Source organism: Pygoscelis adeliae, unplaced genomic scaffold (genome assembly GCF_000699105.1).
Source record: "Pygoscelis adeliae isolate BGI_AS28 unplaced genomic scaffold, ASM69910v1 Scaffold26, whole genome shotgun sequence".
NCBI lineage: Eukaryota > Metazoa > Chordata > Aves > Sphenisciformes > Spheniscidae > Pygoscelis > Pygoscelis adeliae.
In genome coordinates this window covers 5,408,879-5,429,906 of record NW_008825104.1, presented here as the reverse complement: position 1 = coordinate 5,429,906, position 21,028 = coordinate 5,408,879, and the positions used below count along the sequence as shown (strand labels likewise).

The window sequence follows — 21,028 nt, the reverse complement described above, 5'->3', positions numbered from 1 at the left end:
CTACAGCAAATAATCACAGAACACAAGGAATGATTTGGGTTTGGTTTAGATATTTACAACTGTTAAGACAAGCTGACAGACCTGTATGCGTATTTCCCATGACAGAATATGATGCATTGAGGGCAAAATCAATTCCTTTTAGCAAAAAGCCTTTCAAACAGAAATTAAGTAAAAGGTTTTAGAGAGAAAGAGCATATGCAGCCCTCCCGTACCTATCCTGAGGGACTGTAGTGCAGCTGTTCCACCATCAAAATTCTGGCCATGGGCTCTAGCAGTTGTTGGGAGCCCTTTGAATTTTCCACAGGTGTCCTTCAGCTTCTGGATCTGGGTGTTCCCTCTCCTGGGTGTTAGCCCCAGCATCTTCTCTTTCGAGAGAGAATTCTCATTGTGTCTGAACTGTATGTTTCTCAGCATTTCCTCTGGAAGTGTTGATAAGTTTGAACCAATGTAGCTCTACAGATACAGGCATCAATGCAGATACTCTTAGTCTAGCTTAAGAACAGCCTGCTGTAGGTGTGCTTTTATCTGGTCCTAAAATAATTAATCTAAATCCAAATAAATCCAGTTTTAACCAAAATAATCCACAAAGAATAATTTTAATTATTATTTTTGGGTTTTCTTTTAGTTTGTCAAGAAAGTATTTGAAAAAAGTAAGTCAGCACTGCCAGGATTGGTTATGGGCTATTTTAATCAAATTACGATTTTATGAAACAAAAAATTCACATCTTTGGTTCTGTGTTTCCTGGTATGATATCCATCACATGGTTGTGTTTATGTCGTGGTTGTGGAGTTTTGTATGAAGAAACAGGATAAGTTTAAATAGTTGGGAAGTCATCGTGTATTATCAGATACAAAACCAAACTAATTTAGGTAATATGTTTCTATTTTATGGAGCCATAGTACAATCTGTAGAAACTACAGTAGAAATTATTTGTAGAAAAAAACAGTATATGCTACAAACAAATAACATCTGCATTATAATAGATGTGTTCATGCCCACTATGTAGATCTCTTAGGGATAAAAAGTACGACTGAGAAATAATACTGATGCATTCCAATTGAAAACAACCAATTTAAAAATAACCAGCTCCAAAGAAACCTTCTAGCTTTTGAACCAGAGCTCCTGACTGTTTTCTTGGCAGGGTACTAAGGGCACTGGGCAAAGGTGAAGGTGAAACATGCCATGAATCCCTCTTGCGTTATTACTCAGCACTACCTGAGAGTCTGTCTTCTGGGATCTTCATGGCTTAGAAGTTTACCTTGTATCACTGAAAAAAAAAATCCATTCGCTTCACTGTTTGCATATTAAATTAGGATATTAAGTGATCAAACAGTTCTCATAATGTAACTGTCCCGGATACAAAGCTTTTACTCTGCTGTGTTACGTCAATATAAAATCTTGTGTGTGTATTTCTTCTGTGGGGAAAGATGAGTAGTAAGGCACATTTTGTAAACATGTATAGGTGTCATACACACAATTTGCTACTAGTCCTGCCATAGCAGGATTACTAAATAGAACTACTCACTTGCGTGAAATGGCTGGAATGGATATTTGTTTGCCAGATCAGAACATCAAGGAGGAGTTATGAATATCATAATGAACTAGCGTTTTTTAGCATGTTTTTTACAGAATTTGTTGATCTGCTTTGCAACTGTAAGTGAAAAGTAAATCTGATTAGAGAAATGGAAGAGTAGACATTGTTACAGAAATTTGTTCTCATCTTCTGTAATACGTGAGTCAGTGTTCCCTGATGAAATAGGGTTATCATTATTTTAGTTTAGTCATTTAAGATTTAAGATTTCCAGTGGTGAACTTCTCTAATTAGTTGAATAGATCATGAAATGCTAGAGCAATTGGAAAGAACCTGTATTCCTCTTCTGAAGGAACTTGTATTCCTGTTCAAGGGGATGAAGCAGCGTATTTGGAAGGAAATGCTGGAGTGTAGAAGGATCAGACATCATGTTTTAGTGAAACAGTAGATATGATCTGAATTGGTAATGAATGTTCCTTGGTGCCTGGTTGATTCTGAACACCTAAGGAGCATTTATAGGAGCCATAATTTTTTTGAAATATGCTTTGGTGGAATGAGCTGTGCATATGCATGAAATGGAAGAAAGAACCTTGGTGGACAAAATGGTGGCAAAATATTTCATTGTTCATATGTACAAAGTTCAAATAAACCTATATACTTACATGCAAAATAGTAATAATGTATAATTAAATTAAGCATATTAAAATAAATTTATTATAATAATTATATTATAGTAATTCCTCATAATTCATCACAAATGTATATACAAAATCATTTTTGCCAGACTTACAGATCTTTGGTTTTCAATGATGCCCTTAATAGTAAACCAATTAGACAAAATGAATTATTTGTATTTTATTTATTATATAAATGTATTTTCCATGTAGGTGTGCACCTCATATGCTGTTAGCATTATACAAGTAAACATTAATGAGCTATTTGCATACTAATACATTCACCTGATGCGTCTGAGATGTTTTTCCCTTGCATACTGAGTGCCAAGATGGGGTCTGCGGATGATGGCAAACTAATTACCTGTGAAAATTAAAGCCCTGTGTTTGCTCAGAGAATAACTAAACTGTAGGCAAGGATTGTTCCTCCATAGGCTACTTCAGTAAACCCCAACATTGGCTTCCTTTTTGCAATAAAGCAATATCTTTATGCTCCTTGATCTTTAGTCTCTTTGCTGATGTTATTGAGGAAAGGCATATTAATAGTAATATGGTGTTGAAATTCAAGATCTTTGAGTTTGCAAGTACAAATTAAATACGGTATTTAATAAAGAAAGTATATTTCAGGGATAGAAGGCTTGCATTAAGACAACTAAGCTATAGTTCCAAATCACTACATTAGCTCTCTTTACTCAAGTTGGTGACAAATCTTTTTCTACAATATATTTCATTAAGTAGTAGATTAAAAAAGCACTTTCACTCAATACATATATACTAAAATAGTGACTAATCATATACATATTCTAGAATTACATGCTGTTGCTTTTGGGAAGTTGATGTGGATTTCATCATCCTTAACATTTTATTAAAAAAAAAAAATACTCTATTGAACTGGGAGGGTAGAGGTTGTTTTCCAGTAATGATACATCTATATTTTCTGAATTTATAGTTTTGATGATTTGAACATTTGGATTCTCATTTGGACATTCAGTCATAGGATTTTGCATAATTCTATTTTTCCTGGATATTTTGAAAAAAAATTACAATACATATTAAGAAAAAAAAAAAAGGGAAGATACCTGGGGGCTCTGACCATTCTCATTCTGTCTGTGCAGTTCGACAATCAGCAAGCATTGGGAGGCAGAACTGGCCACGCTCAAGGGTAATAACGCTAAGCTCACAGCAGCCCTGCTGGAGTCCACTGCCAACGTAAAACAATGGAAACAACAACTTGCTGCATATCAGGAAGAAGCAGAACGTCTTCATAAGCGGGTAGGTCAAGGCGAACGGCCAGGATCCTTGAGGTAGAAGTACTGGTGACTGTGTTTGCTTATTTTCAAGTAAAACAAGTTTATTGTTGGGGCTCTAGGTTAATCTTTGAGGCAGAAATTAATGATTACTTTAAAGCGCACAGGGTTCCTCCGTTGGGAACTTCTTTCCTTTGTAGCAGTTCTTTTTCTGCGAAGGGTATTGTTGCAGGAAGAATTATCTCACCTTATGATGTGTTTGCCAGCTTTCACTCTTCATTTGATGCCATCACATCTGTTCCAGGATCTTCTGCATAGCATTACACTTGAGTCCCTCTTGCATTTAAGCCCACAGAAACTTGACATCAAATCTGTAAGTTAAAGAAACCCTGTTGTAGTTTCCACATATAACAAAGATGAACAGCTTCTCTCATCCTTAAACCTAAAGAAAACTGAATGCAGATTCAAGATCATTATATGCAATTAGAGATCTGCTCCCACTTTTGTACAGGAGGGGCTGGGTCCTGTTCCCTTCACTGTAAATTTTGCAGAGGTCATTTGGCAAACCAGAAATTAGTGCACAGTGGGGGAAGGAATTACAGTGTTCGAGGGAGCAATAAAGCATGCAAGATTGAAGGTTGCATTATGAAAACAAGTATACAATATTTTCATTTATCTTCTCTTTTCACATGTAACTTTATATATGGTATAATGTATTCACCTTTATCCATATGAATTTGTCATCATAGCTTAGGACACATTTTTGTGCAAAGTGAAGGCAAGATTAGCACATGAATGGAGGGAAGATGTCTTTGATGAAGCTGTATTACTTCTGTTAATACCAGTTAACTTAGAAAAATATCAAGGAGATGTACTTAGTTAAGAAAATAAAAACAAACAAAAGCATTGCATTTTTGCATGAAAACATGTTTCATATATATGCTGACAAGAAGGGAAAGGTCACGTAGCAAACGTGGCAGACCTTTTAATTTGGTTTTGTATGCTGTGCTCACCTATATGAAATAAAGTATGGCAATGACAGCCAAATCCTGCAAACTGCGAAGGATTCTTTCAGACCTGCACTGGACCTGTCCCATCTGGAGGCTGTTAGTAGTCCCAAGAACAAGGCTCATATTCCTCTGAGGGGGGGAGAAATTCAGCAGTCTACATCTAAACTGAGGATGTGGAAGAGTAGCAAGAACTCCCTTGAGCTTGAGAAACGTGGAGAAATGCGTGTTGTTGGGGCTGTCCTATACCCAGACTGAGTTGCAGGCAAGGATCCTGAAGTCCCAGGCAAATGATTTGATAGGGAAGAATGACAATTTCCGATGGACTGTAACTGTGTGTGCCATAGCTGGCTGGACGAAATGCATGAAGTGTAATTAAAACTGGTGCTTTTTGCAAAGTGCTTTCAGTTCAAGAAATTGGCAGTTGCTGACAAAACTGCTTTGCTTCAGAAATTTTCCCATCAGGCACAAGCTTGTCGTCTGTTTGTACAGAGGGAGACTTTCCCTTTGTCTGTCATCTCATTTAAGCTTCTCCTTTGGAAGGGTGGGAGTTCTAACCTGTGCTCGAGGTTTGTGAATAGATGATAATAGTCATTGTTGAAAAAATTATTTAAATTACAATCTTGTATTAAAATTACTGTAGTGCAGACATTCGGGTGGATTTGACCACCAGATAGTTCTTCAGTGAAGAACTCATTACTAAAATGTGGACATAATGAGGTAGCGTTCTTCCTAATAAAATGTATTAACAGCTTTTGTTGCAAAGCTGAGACAATACAGTCCTTACATAAGAAAGAAAAGAAAAGTAACACATAACAACAGCAGCTGCATTTGCCATGGGGAGACCCAACCAGACAAGACGGGCAAAGATCCCTTTTCCTTGATGTTACTCTCACTCTTAGGCAAATCTTATTTGAAATCTGTTATTGGAAAGCAGAATTAATGTATATAGGAAAGTTTAGCATGTCACTTTGCTTTTATATGATACTTATAATAGTATCTTAATATAATAATAATAATATAACTTATTATAGTTAACAGAAGTAGTAACCAAGTCTTTGTAGCGACATTCATTAATAGCTGATGATTTTTCATAAGCTTTGACCAGCAAATTTCCTGCAATTATTTTGTATTTCTGCAGGAACGCAAAATCTTGTAACATGGGATCATCTACATATGTTCTTTTGATCACTGTTTACATGCCTTCATTAAATGTTTCTGTAATCTGTGACCTTGGGGCTTGCTGATATCTCACGTAGAATATAGGAATGCTCTGTGCCTATGTCTCACTGGGCATGCCTGTGCATTACGACAGGATACATCAAGAGTACTGCCCTCTGTTGGAATTGCTTTTAGAAAAACATAGACTTCGCTAACTCAATAAATCGAACTTCATAGGCAAAAGTATGCAGATCACTAAAAAAAAAAAATCAATCTCAATCTGCTATCCATACAGTGCAATACAAGAGTTCTTCTAACCTGCATGCTGGAGACTAATCTTTCGAATTGAAATAGTGCCCCATTTCAAAAAGAAACTGCAAGTCAGATGCTTCTCTCTTACACAGATCAGAAATGTGCTGTTGAAATGGCAGATCTGGAGACTGTTGGTTATGGTACATGTGGTAGCAAGCAGTGTTAAGTCACTGTATTGTGTTACCTTTCTGTTCAGTTTATCCATTAAGCTCAGTATAAACACGTAGCTGCAGCTGATCCAAAAAATGTTCCTCAAACTGGAATCCGTCTCACCTGAGATTATGTAAAAGTTATATATCAAGTCTAAGATGGTAATCTTTTCTTCTTGTAATTCTTGGAGAGACAAAAGCATGAAGAGTAAGTGTCCCAGTCTTAAGAAAACTAAGGTGTTGAGTTGAATTTGCTTCTCTAAGTGCTTGTCTTTCTCCATAGGATAATCATCTAGATAGTCCTATAGACTTACTTTTAGTCAGATGAAATGGACTCCATCCTTAGTTCATAGGATTACAGAATAATTTAGCATGGAGTGGAACTTTGGAGGTTATCTGGTCCAAATCTCCACTGAAAGCAGGGCCAGCATGAAGTTAGATCCAACTCCAGGGCTGGATCAGGTTACTCAGGGCTGTGAATCAAGTCTCAAAAAATGCAGATCCCACAGCCTCTCTGGGCAGCCTGTTGCAATGTTTGACCACCCTTGTCAAATTATTTTTCCTAATATCTTACCTAATTGAAATTTGCCATGCTGCAACTCACATCTGTTGCCAGTTCAGAAGAAAAATGGGGTTTGATCCAAAAGAAACTTTGGTGAGAAAAGTTGAACAGACCGCATTTTTAGAAATACTCATAGAAAAATGGATTTCAAGGACAAAGAAAAATTTGTAAATTAGTTTGCATGTTCAGTTGTAATATAGTTGCTGTTTTATATGGAATAGTTGGCTGTCATGGCATCTTGCCCACTGGAGAGGAAGAATGTGTGTCGATACATATGCATTTTAGGGACACACTCACCTACAAGATCATAGTCTTGTATAAAATAGACCAGCCTCCAAAATGAAGAATGGTACTGCCAACATTAGCTTCTATATTTAGTTCGATTTAATAACATATTATGTGGTTTATATATAATGTAATTGTGGTATTCACTCCTTACGTGCTTTAGGTTTATATACAAGTTTTGGTGCCTGAGTCATCGGTCTGCAAGCTACAGCAGACATATGCTCTGTCAAGTGTGGTGTGTGGAGGGAGGTAATGCATATTGATTAGTAAACTTTGCATTATTATTTCCATCTTTAGTTTCGTCTTTATATAAATAGCCTTATAAATAGCCTTATTTACATAGTTTCCTCTTGATAGTAAAAAAAAAAATTATTGCTAATACTGTCACACTAGTTGACTTCTTAAGGTACATTTTACCACAGCTTGAACTTTGTCATGTTTTATTTATAAACATCCTTCGATTTTACATTATATCTCATTCTTTTATCTTCTGTTTTTTTCATTCACTGTGGTAAACTGGGTCTTTCATCTTGTGTAGTATTTGTTGTAAACTTTGCTTTTTAAGTTGATATAAATTAATCTAAGCCCAACATTTTTTATTCTATAATTGTTTTCAAATCTGACTGAAATAGTTTTTCTGTGTATCACATTCTTTACACTTTTTAAAATACAGAAACAAAGCTAAAATGCCCCTTTCTTTGATTTTGATTGCATTTTTTAAAATTAATTTCATTTATTATTTGCATTTCTGATTAAGATTTACTCATCTATCAGTTCAGTTTTTCCTATTAACCTACATTTATTTGCTTTCTCTGAGGTCTTTATCTTCCTTCTTCCATTTGTTCTCTGCATTAATAATGCCTAGAGCTGAGATGAAACAGAATACAAGTTCAGAGTGGCTGAGTGCGAAGTTCTCAATAAATTAAAGTTTTGTGCTCTCTTCTGATATATTGTGAGCTTAAGTCAGAAATACTGTACTTTGATATTTTGTCAGACATTGTATTTTTCAGAAGTTTGCTAAATAAGTGTATGGATTTTTCCCTCTAAAATACAAAGAGATAATAATTCTGGGAAGATGTGATGCCCAGTCAAAAGCTTAACTTGGAGCTCAGCCTTCTCTCCTCTAATCTGCTCAGAAGCAACTTAACAAGGATTTCCCTTAAACAGGGTTGGGGAGCACTCCTACACACCTTGCATAGCTTTTTGAAGTCAAAAGGGATTCATGAGTTTAGAACAGTTCAGTGACAGAAGGAAAAACCCTGAAGTGAGCTACTTCAGACAAACAGAATAGCATTGGTACTAACATTAATCCTGATACCACAAAAAGGAAAGGATTGAATGGTGATATGAATTATGGAAAGTAACCCAAAGTTCTGTCTTTGTCATGTTAAAAATGAAAATTATGAATTTTTTTCTTGCATGCTAACTGCTAAAGTAAATCATCCTATGACACTGGGCAATAGCACAGAGTAATAACACCAGTGCATAATAATAAGAGCTGCAGTCCTTGAAGATCATTCATCTGCAGGAAAAGAAACCTAAGATAAAAAGAGATGAAGGGAAGTGATCAAGCTCTTGGGTACTCCTGAAAGAACAGAGAGGTAAACTCTTGAATTCTAGCTTGTTAGTTTACCAGGATTTCCTAGAAAATAAGAGAAAATTAGCTTATTATGTTCTGGTTCTTTAATTCAATGAATTAAATAAATATGGGGACATCTTATGTAGTCATCAAAACCAGCTGACAACTAATGGACCCTGATTTCACTACTGTGAAAAGAAATTTTAAAGTGGATTTAAAAAAAACACATAAGCATACAGAAATAAAACCATGGTAATTTTATCGGGCTATTTCTGTGCTACTTAAAGAAAACAGCAATCTATAAAAGCAGTTATTAAAGTCCATAAGAAGTATGGAACGCTATATAAGCCATCTGCTCAGATTATCTGTAGAAGATCTTTGCAGACCCTTTTGCAGTCACCTCCACATTTCCACCAGCTGCATTAATAATTGAATAATCAAAACTAAATTTTGAACATGCAGATGTGATAAAGTTGCTTGCTGAATCAGAGCCCATATTGTGCTTACTAGCACCTCTGTGGGACTACCGTAGCTGTTTGGTTTTATGTGGCCAAGGAAGGACATTATCTAAAAATGGAAATATGAAAGAAGGTGACAGAAAGTGTGGTAACAAGAAATGCATGAATGGAGTTTTGATCCAAAAATTTATTGGCAATGCACCATTTTTATGTGATGCCTATCTCTCGTCATCCTCCCTTTAAGACTGTGTCCCTCCTACCCCCACTGAACAGGCCAAACTTATGTTATATTTAAATTTGGTTTGATTGATTACAGAAAAAAAGTTATCCAAGTATAACTTCCTTCTTAAGATATTGTAATTAGCATGTGGCTAGATAGCAGCTTGGTACCATTTGTTTATAATGAAAATAGATGAGCATTTTGCAGGGTAGATATGGGTAGCTTGGCAATTTAATCAAAACGGTGGGATTATAGCTTTGTTAATATTTGTCTATGCATTTTTTTGAAAAAAAAGTGTGTGCAGATGGACCAATTCTGAGTGCATAAAAAATGGACAACTAAGTCCATATATTTACGTATGCAGTCCTTTCATCTGGAATTGCAAGCAAACTCTTGTTGTACTAGAAACTCCTGAAAGGGCAAAAAAAAGGGCAGCTCTTGCCCAGGTGAGGTCATAATGTTAAATATTGACCAAATGTTCAAGAGAGATGTTCTGGGGAGTATTAGGGTTTTCTATGATACAGTAAAATCTGGAAAGGCTAAATGTTCTAACTGTAATAGTCTGAGTTTTTAGAAGACATACGGAAATATAGTGACTTTTTTATTTTTGAAATGACAATCTTGCCTTAAAAAAGAGTTTATGTTTCAGAGCAGGCTGTAATTATCTGTGCAAGGTCAGTTATCCTTCTCGCACTGGAACTAGTTTCTAATAAAAAGAAATCAAAGTAATATTTTAAAAATCCTTGAGAAACCATTGCAGAGGCTGACCACCTTCTTTGCATGGTGTTAGGGGATCTGAAAGGAAAAATAAGAGCATCTTATTTCAGGGGATATGTATTTTTTTCTCAGATGTACATTTTTGCTCTCCAGTGTCCATTTCAGCTATCATAAGTTCCATATTATTCTTGAAATGGTATATGTTGTCAGTCTTGATGTTAGACTGTCAGAGCATTTCCTAGGACAGGATTTCTGAAATCCAGCACGTACTCTCAGCTCCCTTTGTGCGTGATTCCTAATACAAATAATCCACATCTAGCCTTTATCAAAATTTAACCCTTGGTTAATAATTAGAGTTTGCTAAAAAGATGGTCTCTTTTCAGACAGAGCAGGTGAATCAGGTTAAGTTTCTGAAATCAAAATGTGAATGCAGCTTTTTTTAATGTACAGTGAACAAGTTGTTTCTGTCTTTTTCCATTTGCCTGGATTTGTTGTTAGAGCAGATTTGCATTTAGGACCCAAGACTATTTAATTAGGTTTTTTTCTGGGAATTCACTTTCACTGAATGTGTCATATATGAGATTATAATTTGAAAAAAACCCAAACCACCAACCAAACTACTGTCACTCCGTGAAAGGAAAAAAAAGTTTTCACAGAAGGGTCTCTCATCCCCATCTTCATCTTTCTAAAAAACCTAAGAAAAGTGTTAAGATCCATTTATCTGCAATTATAAAAAGCATTCTTTGTGGAGGCATGCCACAAAATTTTTATGTAGTCAAAGCTTTCTAGAATGAAATACATCCTACAATTCCATAACTCCGCGGGAAAATGAGGAAATTACTGGATTTAAATCCTCAGGATTAAAGGATGACATGTCTGTACTGTGTTTGCTATTGCATGTATTTAATGAGCTGGCCAGATGGCTGGAGAAAGTATTTGCTAATTAGATTGCAGAGAAAGGGTTGTCCCCTGAAGTTAGTATTAGCATTATCAGTTGCAAATAATAATGCATGGCTGAAGCTCAAAGCATCGATTTTAGTAAACTTCTTATATTTTCAAATATTGCTACTGCAGTTTCATTACTTTCTTCACAAAAATCAAGCAGATGATGGATTATTCCTCTTTCATATCTGTAGAAATGAGTAACTGTGGAAAACATTTTGATATTTCCACGGCTTGAGGCATCAGTGCCCTCAGAGAAAAATGTGTCCTTTTCAGCAAAATCTTTAATTGTTTTCTCTGTTGAAGAGAGTAATATATTGTTGGTAATGCACAAAACTTCCCCCTGCCCCCAGGTTATCATTTTATCTATGGATAAATCTTGGAAAACTGCAATAATTAATTTGCTGTCAGAAGTGATGTATATGAATAATACTAGGGTGTGCTTTTTGTTCTTTCAGCAGCAACCTTGAAAAGCAATTTTCCTTGTTTTCTGCATTTTCACATTTCTTAACACCAAAAATCTTTCCAGAGTTTTTTATTCTTGAAAGCTATACTGGAATTATTTTTATGATTGGCTTGCTGCATGCTGTCTTGCATCTTACTGTCCACGATGAAGAACTGAGAAGCTTCTTCTGCATAAATTATGTGAAACCTTATGCAATTATTCCTAGTTTTGTTGAGCCATGCAACATCATTTCTCTTCCTCTTGCTGAAAGCAAAGGGCTCTTTTTTCTTTGTGGGACATTCATCTTGAATTATTGATGCAATAATATTGTCACAGTCACAGTTATGATCCATTTAGGGATGTAACTGAACCAGCTAAAAATACATAATTAATACTTAAATTGTCTTGCATGTGAGCACTCTGCGTGTTCTGCACTGTAGCCTAGGATAGTAGACCTTGGATATTGCATTCCACAGTAAATAGAAGGGATAAAAATACCTTTAGGAAACAACAGGTTAATAGTGTCAGGTATATAAAACAGGCCACAGCTACACTGAAAATATGTTCTAATCTGTCTTTCTTTGCGTTTCTGTAGCAGTTGAAGTAATTTCTGTATGAAGTTTAGAAGGAATTTCATGATCTGTTGGTACTGAATTTAAGATGCTGAATAAAAACTACTGTTGTTCGAGATCAGAAATGTACAAATTTATCTCAAGAAAGTGGTTTGAAAAAATTAATTAGCCTGCAGCAAACATAGCCCAGATTCACTCAGTCCATAGTTGCTTGGGGAAGGTAACCACTCGAAATACTTCTGTCATTCCCACTTCTTTGCCTCTGTCTAACTGAGGTCTTTACTTGCGCAGTTGTTGTCTGTGTTGGGATTTCATGCAGTCTCTCTTGGTTTCTTGTGACTTGGTTAGGTTTGTTTTCTTTGAGAGATTCTTCAGTCTTCTGAGGCTTTGGGCAGTCACTGTCTTAAGCTCACATCAAGGCTGTTACTCCTTGTTGTGTTACGTGGCCCAAAGCCTCACTCCATCAGTCTTCCCAGCAGCCCAGTGTGTGCTAGCTGTCTGCTGCAATGAAAACTTCTGCCTGGCATCCTCCTCTATTTATAGGCTGTTGACCCTCGATCAAAATTTCCAGAAAACTCTAGAATGGCCTCTGCTGAGAAGGTCTAGGCTCTGCCAGAACGAGTTGCCTTGCTGTATTATTTCAGCTTTTTTATTTCTCACTGAAGTATGCAGTTAAGTATAATGCCAGCCATATACTAGAAGAGTTAGCTCATTAAATAGTCACTAAAAAGCCCTTTCAGAATTTTTTTTACCTACTTGTAATCCTTACCTGGATGATAAATGCAAAATAAAGAAGCAGAGGCTAAGAACAATACTTTTTTCTTTTTTAGTCTCAAATATGAAGCCACAGTATTGACTTTTTTCAGATACGCAAGTCAGCGCAGTCTTACGCTAGCACAATGGAAGAACCTTGTTTAATCAGTTATTGTTTAAAGACTGTTCTTCTAGTCTGAATTCTGTACTGGAAACAAGGCTTAATCACAGGTACATTGCTCAAGTGTTGCTGTGCAAAGGCTTGAATGATTGATTGAGCCTTGCTCTTAAACATGAAACACTGAATGAGGACATGTCCCTGAAAATAGCACATGGGCGGGTCAGATTAAAGCACTTTAGCTTCCTTTTATGCCCCTTTCTGTGCATAATGCATAAACAGTTATTTTTAATGATTTTTGGACCACTGGTCGTGAGAAAAATAAATTCAACTTGAAACAAGGAAGTAGAGCAAGTAAACTGTATCCAGATTTTTGCCTAGAGCTTTAACTTTTGTTACTTCTGTTTTCAATTGCATATTCTTTATATCGCACCCTTTTCCAGCCAATATTACTCTACAAATTTTTTTGAAAGGGTCACAGTATTATTTTCTCTTTTATAGGTACATTCAAGAAGATAACATCATGAAGATATCTGACATCTTTTCAGATCTCTGTAGGAATGGGCATTTAAATAAGACTGCGATTAAAGTAACCCCATTTTTTTAATCAAATTTGTTCTTCTTCTCCAACTTACTGATTTTTCAACAAACAGTAAACAAAACAGTTGAACAATGCATTCTTTTCTTGCAGTAAGAGGTGGACGTTTGCCCAGAGAAAAGCTGGACCAGAGTAAGACATGACAGCCCTTTTAGTCTTGGTAATTAATTGCCTGTCTGACAGCAGTTGCCTCTGTTGGCAAGAAGGTTTGTGAGAGCACTCCCTGCTCTCCTCAGGCAAAATTAGCTGTGTTTGCTTAAGCAATTTCAATAGGTGTCTTGAGTTAGTATGGACCAGAGCGTACTGGGAAGCGTTCAACGTGAGCCATGCAGCTGGCGGGGCTGTTGCAGAAGGTGTTTTCAGCCGGTGACAATACATGCAGCTGAGAGCAGTAACATTTCATCCATTGCAGTTCAATCCACCAGCCTCCTTGGATTCCAAGCTTGCACCAACACATGCATCCTCTCTGTGTGTACTAGCCCAGAGGAAACCATGTGGAGAACAGAGGGGGTCCAAGCACTTCCTTAGTCACAGATTGAGACACCTCTGCACACTTGCTTCCAAGGCACTAGGTGCTACGACAGAGGTGGGTTGAGGACTGGGTTTCTTCTGTCTCTTCAGTTGAGGCTCTTACACTTTGCGTAAATGAGTATTCACTGTGCCAGTGTTTGGTAAGAGCCAGTGGGTATTGCTGAGTGCAACAGCTTTAAAAGTGAGATTGACCTTCTTGGAGGTTCCAGCCTTTCACAGTGGGTGGGAGAGGACCTGACCCTGGGTCCCCCTAACAACCCTAGCCCTGGGTTCACAGAGGCTTCCACCCCCAATTCAAGACTCAGTTCAACAGAAAAGCTTGGAAATGTTTAAGAAGTTAAACAGCAGAAGGGGTGAAGGTGGGCAAGGTGAGTGAGTTTGACAGTTCCAGCAAAACTTAGGTATGAGCTAGAGCTCTGCATAAACCTGCAATGTCAGAAGTATAGGAACCTGTGTAAAACTGTGGCAGCTCTGCTAGATGGTGAAGGGTTTGTGAGTGGGCAAGACCCTGAGCAACCAAGTGTGACTTCAAAATTGGCCCTATCTTGAGCAGAGGCCTTGACCAGATGACTACCAGGGTCCCCTTCCAGCCTAAATTACTCTGTGCCTCTGTGATTCTTGCTGTACCTGGATGTTAGTTCAGATACTGTGTAGACATAGTTTTATCTCAGTCAGTGTGTTCCAATTCTGCTTGTTTGTGGTTGTGTAATTGTAGTGGTGAATACTGTAACAGTCACAATTGGTAGCAGTCACAAGGAATCTAAATAGATATATTTTTGTGTAATTGAAGCAAATTGAGAAAATTATCTAAGATTTCAGTTGTAGTGCTCAGTGGCATATAAAACTGAGCAAACTGCTATTATTTTTTGCCATGACCACTGATACTTCTTTTGGGACAATTCCAGCAAATAAGATAGTTCTTTGGGGTGCGGGGTGTTGTGTTACCAAGCTATATCTTCATCCCTCATGCCCCTTACCCCTGCCAAGAATTTGCTGTAATCTCAGTTCTCTCCATTTATAAACCTGATGTGCAAAAATGTCTAATCACAGTTTTCCACTAGAAGAAACTAGACTCATCATGGCTGTTACAGAGGGGAAGTTCATGCCCTGTGACTCAGAAAGGAGAAGTTGATAGGGATTTTGTTTTCATTTTCTTGTATTTCATCTTGGCTTTCCTTTGACTTCTCTCTGCACTCAGTAATCTACCTTTTGAGCCTACAAATAGTTCAGAGTCTGAAATTATTGGCATTACAGTGGCTTCACTAGCTAGCCTACCTTGGTGTTGGAGGGCACCAACCTTGATTCCTCAAGATGTTCTTTTATCTAAGAAATAAAATTGTCCTGGAGAACGCCTGCCCTCTGTCTAAGGGCTACTTTTCCAAGAAAGTTAAATGGAGACCTAAAGGTTTTCATTGCAGAATTGGGTAGCACCTTCTTCAAAGGAATTTTTGGGTCAGATTTGTTAGTTACTCTAGGTAGATGGTGCAGCTCTGTTGAAGACTGTATACTAAGTTTGACAGGCTCATACCTTCTGGAAAAAAATTAGTTATTAGGTTTTAAATAGTATTTTTAATATTTTAACAGTTTGTTGTTAAACAAAAAGGTTTTAGTGCTCATATCTATGCAGATATGCAGTGTAAGAGTTCTCTAATATTTTGATCTGTAATTTGGGAGGTACATGAACAAAGACTTTTCTGCACAGACTCTAGCTGCCTGGATTTTATTTCTTTGGTGCAGAAGCTATTTTTTGACAACTGTTTATCTGTGAATGGCAGGATATTAAGATCTCTTCGATTAAAACATAAAATAAAAAGGGCATACCACTGCCAGGTATCTTAACTTATCCAAGGGCAGATGGAGAGTGTTTGCTGTTTGCTAATAAAGAGGAACTCTGCAAATTCAAATTGTGCCATTAGCTGTTGTCTTTGTGACTGAGAGATGAGATCCGAAACTAGAGGAAGTAAGAAGCTGGCAGCTCTACATTGATGGCTGAGTGTCTGCTATTACACTGTTGATGCCGAGTCAGAAATTGAGGCTGTGAAATGTTAATTGGCTTGCTAGGAAGTGGGTGAGCATTGTGGCTTAGTTGATTAAGATGGTGCAACATTAAAAAATGTCAGATGGAGAGGTTAGTTAGACAGACAGATCTGTGTTTAATTGTCTAGCTATTGCTGTTTCTGAAATGGTAGTTCAGCTTCTTTCATAACATTTTCAATAATTAATAAGTATAAGTTTTAATTAATGTTCTTTTCAGCCTGCAACATATTAAATTTATTGTTTCCAAGAAGTCATAGCAACCATTTTATGCTAAACTATTTGTTAAGGAATTTTATGCTAACTTCATAAGAACACCTTCACCATTTTAATCAACATAAGTCACCCAGAACTAAGGGTATCTTTCAAATGCAGCTATTGATGCAAAGAAGTAATAGTACCTTGAATTTGTTGAAATTAATTCTGTATGTGTTGCTTCTACTTATTTCAACAGGTGACTGAGCTAGAGTGTGTGAGCAGTCAAGCCAATGCAGTCCACACACATAAAACAGAATTAAACCAGACAATACAGGAGTTAGAGTCTACACTGAAGAAAAAAGAAGAGGTATTTGCTAACATTTATTCTTGGCCTTTCTGTTACATCATTTCTAAATGCTTTCAATATTAAGCTTGTGATGGCTGGTAAATACTGTATTATTTCCTAGAGATGTTATGAAGTAAAATTTTTTCCAGCTTCTTTGAAATGATTAATATTTTTCCGTGTATATAGTTACATCAGTTCAATATACAGCTGTATATCTGAACAACATAAAAAAGTATCATGTTTTCATGTTTGCTTTTACCAAGCACCTCTGTTTGCCAAAGTAAGCCATAAGTGGTTTCCACAGAGCAGTCGTCACACTGATGCAGTCCAAATTCACTAAGACGGGAAGCTGCTGTAAGCATGCTTTCGTTTTTCTGGAGAGTAGGGTTTGGAACAAGTAATAGGTCAATGCCTTTTTCAGGCTAAACTGTTTTTCAGGCTACGTGAACGTGGCTGACTTCCATGATCCCTAAGATCAGCCCTTTCCTTAAATGCATGCCAAGCCCCCGCCTGAAACTTGATGTTATTTATTGTGCCGTCTGCCTTGGGCTGGACCAGCAGCAAGACAATAAAAGGAGTTGGAGTAACACCTGCACTGGCACGGGTCCTGGAGGAAAGCAGATTTATGCCACAGAATGATTGGGAATTACCCCTTTATGGATGGGAAACAGGGGGTGGAAGGAGCCGCATATGAAGGATTATTTGCCCCATGTAAGACCAGATCCCTTGAGCCCTCTGTGGCAGACACAGTGGGCACTGGTGGGCGTGTTCGGAGGGGCACTGTGTCTTGCAGGGCCTTGCCTCCAGCGGGGCAGTTAGGTGTTTCCAGGGAGGATGCAGGAGAGGCACAGTAGTTGTGCCTCCCGAAATGACATATCCTCCCAAAATGGAGCAAAGCCTTTTCCAAACTCCCTTATACTTAAGAGATTAGCCTCAGGTTGGTAATGTTTCCCATTTTGGTGCCCATTCACTTCTGAATTATGCTGAGCTGTTGGCTGCAGAGATCTTTTCGAAAGGAGTTCTGGGATGCGAATATGCCCTTCCGGGGAACAGTACTTAATAGTTTTAAGTGCGATACCTTTTAGTTTCATTAACTGTTTCTATTCTTGTCACCTGAGAGTAAGCTAAGAAAAGGTTTCTCCTCCATTTATTATCTGTATTTGTTACTTTTATACCTTACTTTTTTTTGCTAAATTAAATATGTCATTTCTCTTAGACTCCCTTTTTCCAGAAATCAATGGTCAAAGCAGGCAATTTTTTGACGCTCAGCCCTGCTACTAGTGACATAATGAGCAGCTCACAGATGAAAATTGTATTTTTCTCTTGAAAAAACAGAGAAGGATAGATTCTAGTAGAATTTAAAGTATAAAATTGTTTCTCTAATTACTAGGACCCTTAATTTTCTAGGAAAAAATTATGTCAGATCTTTTGTGTGGGAGAGGAAAACTTGGACTTCTATAAAAGAAAATGCTTATCTATATTGTTGTTTCTTCACAATGGAATTGCTGGTTTGGGACTGTGATTCAGGAGTATTGAGAGCAGGATTTAAACTTCATGTGCTGTGATGGGCAGTAGCCAACTGCCAGTTTTGGTATCATTGCAATGGCTTGCTCAGGAGAAGCAGCGATAGCCAGCTTACCTGCACTGAGGCCAAGCCAGGTAACGTGTTGCTAGCAAGGTTGTTTCTTCTCCCTTAGGAAATAGAAGGATTGAAACAAGAAATTGACAATGCCAGAGAGCTCCAGGCACAGAGGGATTCTCTGACCCAGAAGTTACAGGTGAGCTATAGTGCATTATCTTACTTTAGAGACAAGGGAAATGATGCATCAAGTGAGCAGTTCACATCAGCAACTTGTGCTATATTCACGGAAGATGCCAGATAAAAATGTAAGTTAGTCTGCATTGCAAAGTGGTGGGTTGGGATGATCCTTAGGAATTTGTATCAAAATTTCCACCTGCTGTAAGTTGCTATTTTTACCCGAGGGAACAGACCCAAGTTTCATTTACAAGTCTACAGAGTACTCTCAGGCTAGCAGATGTCCTTTGTTGATACATGTCCTGGGCAGTTCTGGTCTCATTTTCACCGCAGTGTCTTCCCATAGGTCTTGTGTGCCACTGAAACTGTCGGGCTGTGTATCATAAGGTTGGGATGAGTTTGTATTCAGCTTTTAAACATGACCTAAGAAAGTAAAGGTTAAAGCATTGTTGTGTAGTATGGACTTTAAAAACACACTTTGACATTTTCTTTGAATTATTTAGAATCATTGTGTTTTTAGTGGTTTTTCTGGGTTGTTTCTTTACTGTGTGTAAAGCCAGATGCCTCAGCCTACGGGAATCAGTGTGCCTTCAGTATACCCTCCTTTGCTATGTCTGAGCTCCTGTCTGTCGCTGGGCTGACCGGCCAGCGCATACGCACTTCCCTTGTGAAACCTGCCTTCAGAATGAGGCTGACCCAAAGCTTAGGTGGGTTAAACTCTGAATTCAGACTTCAGAGTTTTGATAGGACTGGAAACTCAGGCATTAAATAGCTCCAAATCCGAAGTGATGAAAGGTGACCCTTGCTGTTCTGTGGCTCGACCTAAATCACCCTGAAAGCAAGCCCCATCACACTAGCCACAGCTTGAAAATCATTAAGCAGGTATTCTTTGAAATGCATTACATGAATTGGAACTTCTTTGGGTCTCATTTTAACCTACAGAATAAGAGCAAAATGAGCAAAATGAGTTTATTCATTTTTTCCCCATTCTTAAGTCAAATTATTTGGAAAAGGTATGTTATTACTTTAAACAATCTTTGAAGATTGTTTTGAATACACCTGAGCTTGCCTGTTCCACTATTCCAAAAATTGTTGCTGGCTTTAGGCTAAAAATGGGAGTTTTCAGCTGAAAAGGTGCTTATCTGAGAGACTCAAAAGGGAGATTATAATGAAAGTTGGAAGCAGTAGCATATGCAATAATTTCAGTGTAAGATCATATGAAAAGTAATAGTGAACCAGGAATTAACTATCCTTAGCAAGCAGAATTATAAGAGACTAGTAAGAGATGAAAGATTAGAAAATGCCAAGTTTTTATAAAATTTGTACTTTATAAAGTCAGTAGCTTCCTTCTGGTGTATTTATATCTTTAGTAACCAAATGGATATATTTTGTATATATGTCCACGTGTCACGTTGTAGGCAATCAGTTTCTGAAAATAGTTCTATATGGTTCTATTCAAGTAAATTTAATGCTCATTTAGGATCTGAGTTAAAAGTTGCCTTTCTTAAGCGTAAAGCTCATTACTGACCTGATGCAGCCCATCTAAAAGATCTTGAGTCTTTGCTTTGCTGTAATCGTCCTGCTTTGATTACACTGGCCTTCTCTGAGGCACTTCACCCTACATCTGTCACATCAGTGAAATGGTGTTTTCTTCTGTAGCTCTAGACTAACCATCTCACATCTGTTCACTTAGTTGACTCATCGTCTGTTTTCAGGGTGATTGTCCCCAGGGTCCGTATCTGTTTGTCTCACTCTTTTTTCTTCTGCTTTATTTTTTCCCTCTTGTGCTTACAAATGGATTATGTAACTCTGAAATATTTTGGAATATAGCCTGTATGAAAAATGCTATACAAAGAAATTACTATTTCAAGATGTATTGCATTTCTGACACACTCATATCAGGGAATGAATTAGAAATCCATCACTGGCAAATTCCAGTGAAGAGCAGTATGTTATCACTGTGAAGGGTAAGTATCGGGGCCCTTCTTACTTAGTAATTTCATTAGCAGTGTAGAGAAGACATATCAATGAGTCATGATCAGTGCGACTCTCACAGTAAGTCAGGGTATCTTTGTTACTATGTCTGATTCCTAAATATAGCTGTTGTGTATGGTTTGAATATTTTATTCGAATCCTTGCACTGAATTCCACAAAAGATTATTACAGTGCAAACAACAAACATAACTTGTTAATAATTTATTTCTTTTCTAAAAGAAAACAATGTATAAGAAGTGATTGTGTCTGCTGTAAGAAGAGCTTGAAAAAACAGTGTAAAATACACCTTGCAAAGGGCCTGAATGTATCAGAAGGGTCAGTTTATTGTTAGATGAGATAAACTGCAAATAAAGTGAAATGACACAACTAGGGGAATAGATTACATTACTTGGACACCTCTACACTTCTTCCCATCAAGAAGCAACAGTTTTGAGGTAGACTGATTTGTAATAGGAAACTGCACATGAGCTGGACATGAACTTGCAATGCAATACTATTGCAAAAATCATTATACTAATCTAGGGTAAATATGTGTAAAGATGAAATGTAAAATTTGGGAAGGAGCATTTTGCAGAAATTAAAAGCAACAGCTCCTGGCATATTTCAGTTCGTTCTACTTCCCATACGTCATTAAATATGTTAAGCATAAGTTAGGGAAGATGAAACAGGAGGAAGTGTGGGAGACAGTATATCTGAGGAAATGTTTGGGAAGCTAAATGTGTATGGCTTTGAAAAGAGATGTCAAGAATGGAATATAAATAAAATATGCAAGCTGGAAATTTAAACAAAAGGGAGCTCTTCTGATTTGAAGAGATACAGGGCAAGGACTAGCAACGGCAA

General features: G+C 37.3%; 1 protein-coding gene across 1 annotated transcript in view; it reads left to right on the top strand.

Moving 5' to 3' along the window:
- The window catches only part of HOMER1 (homer homolog 1 (Drosophila)), a 93,413-nt gene that overhangs the window by 69,629 nt on the left and 2,756 nt on the right, over positions 1-21,028 (top strand). Inside the window, exons 6-8 of the mRNA XM_009327322.1 lie at positions 3,319-3,475; positions 16,348-16,458; positions 18,135-18,215. Of these exons, the coding sequence (XP_009325597.1) occupies positions 3,319-3,475; positions 16,348-16,458; positions 18,135-18,215 (349 nt within the window). The remainder of the gene's footprint in view (positions 1-3,318; positions 3,476-16,347; positions 16,459-18,134; positions 18,216-21,028) is intronic.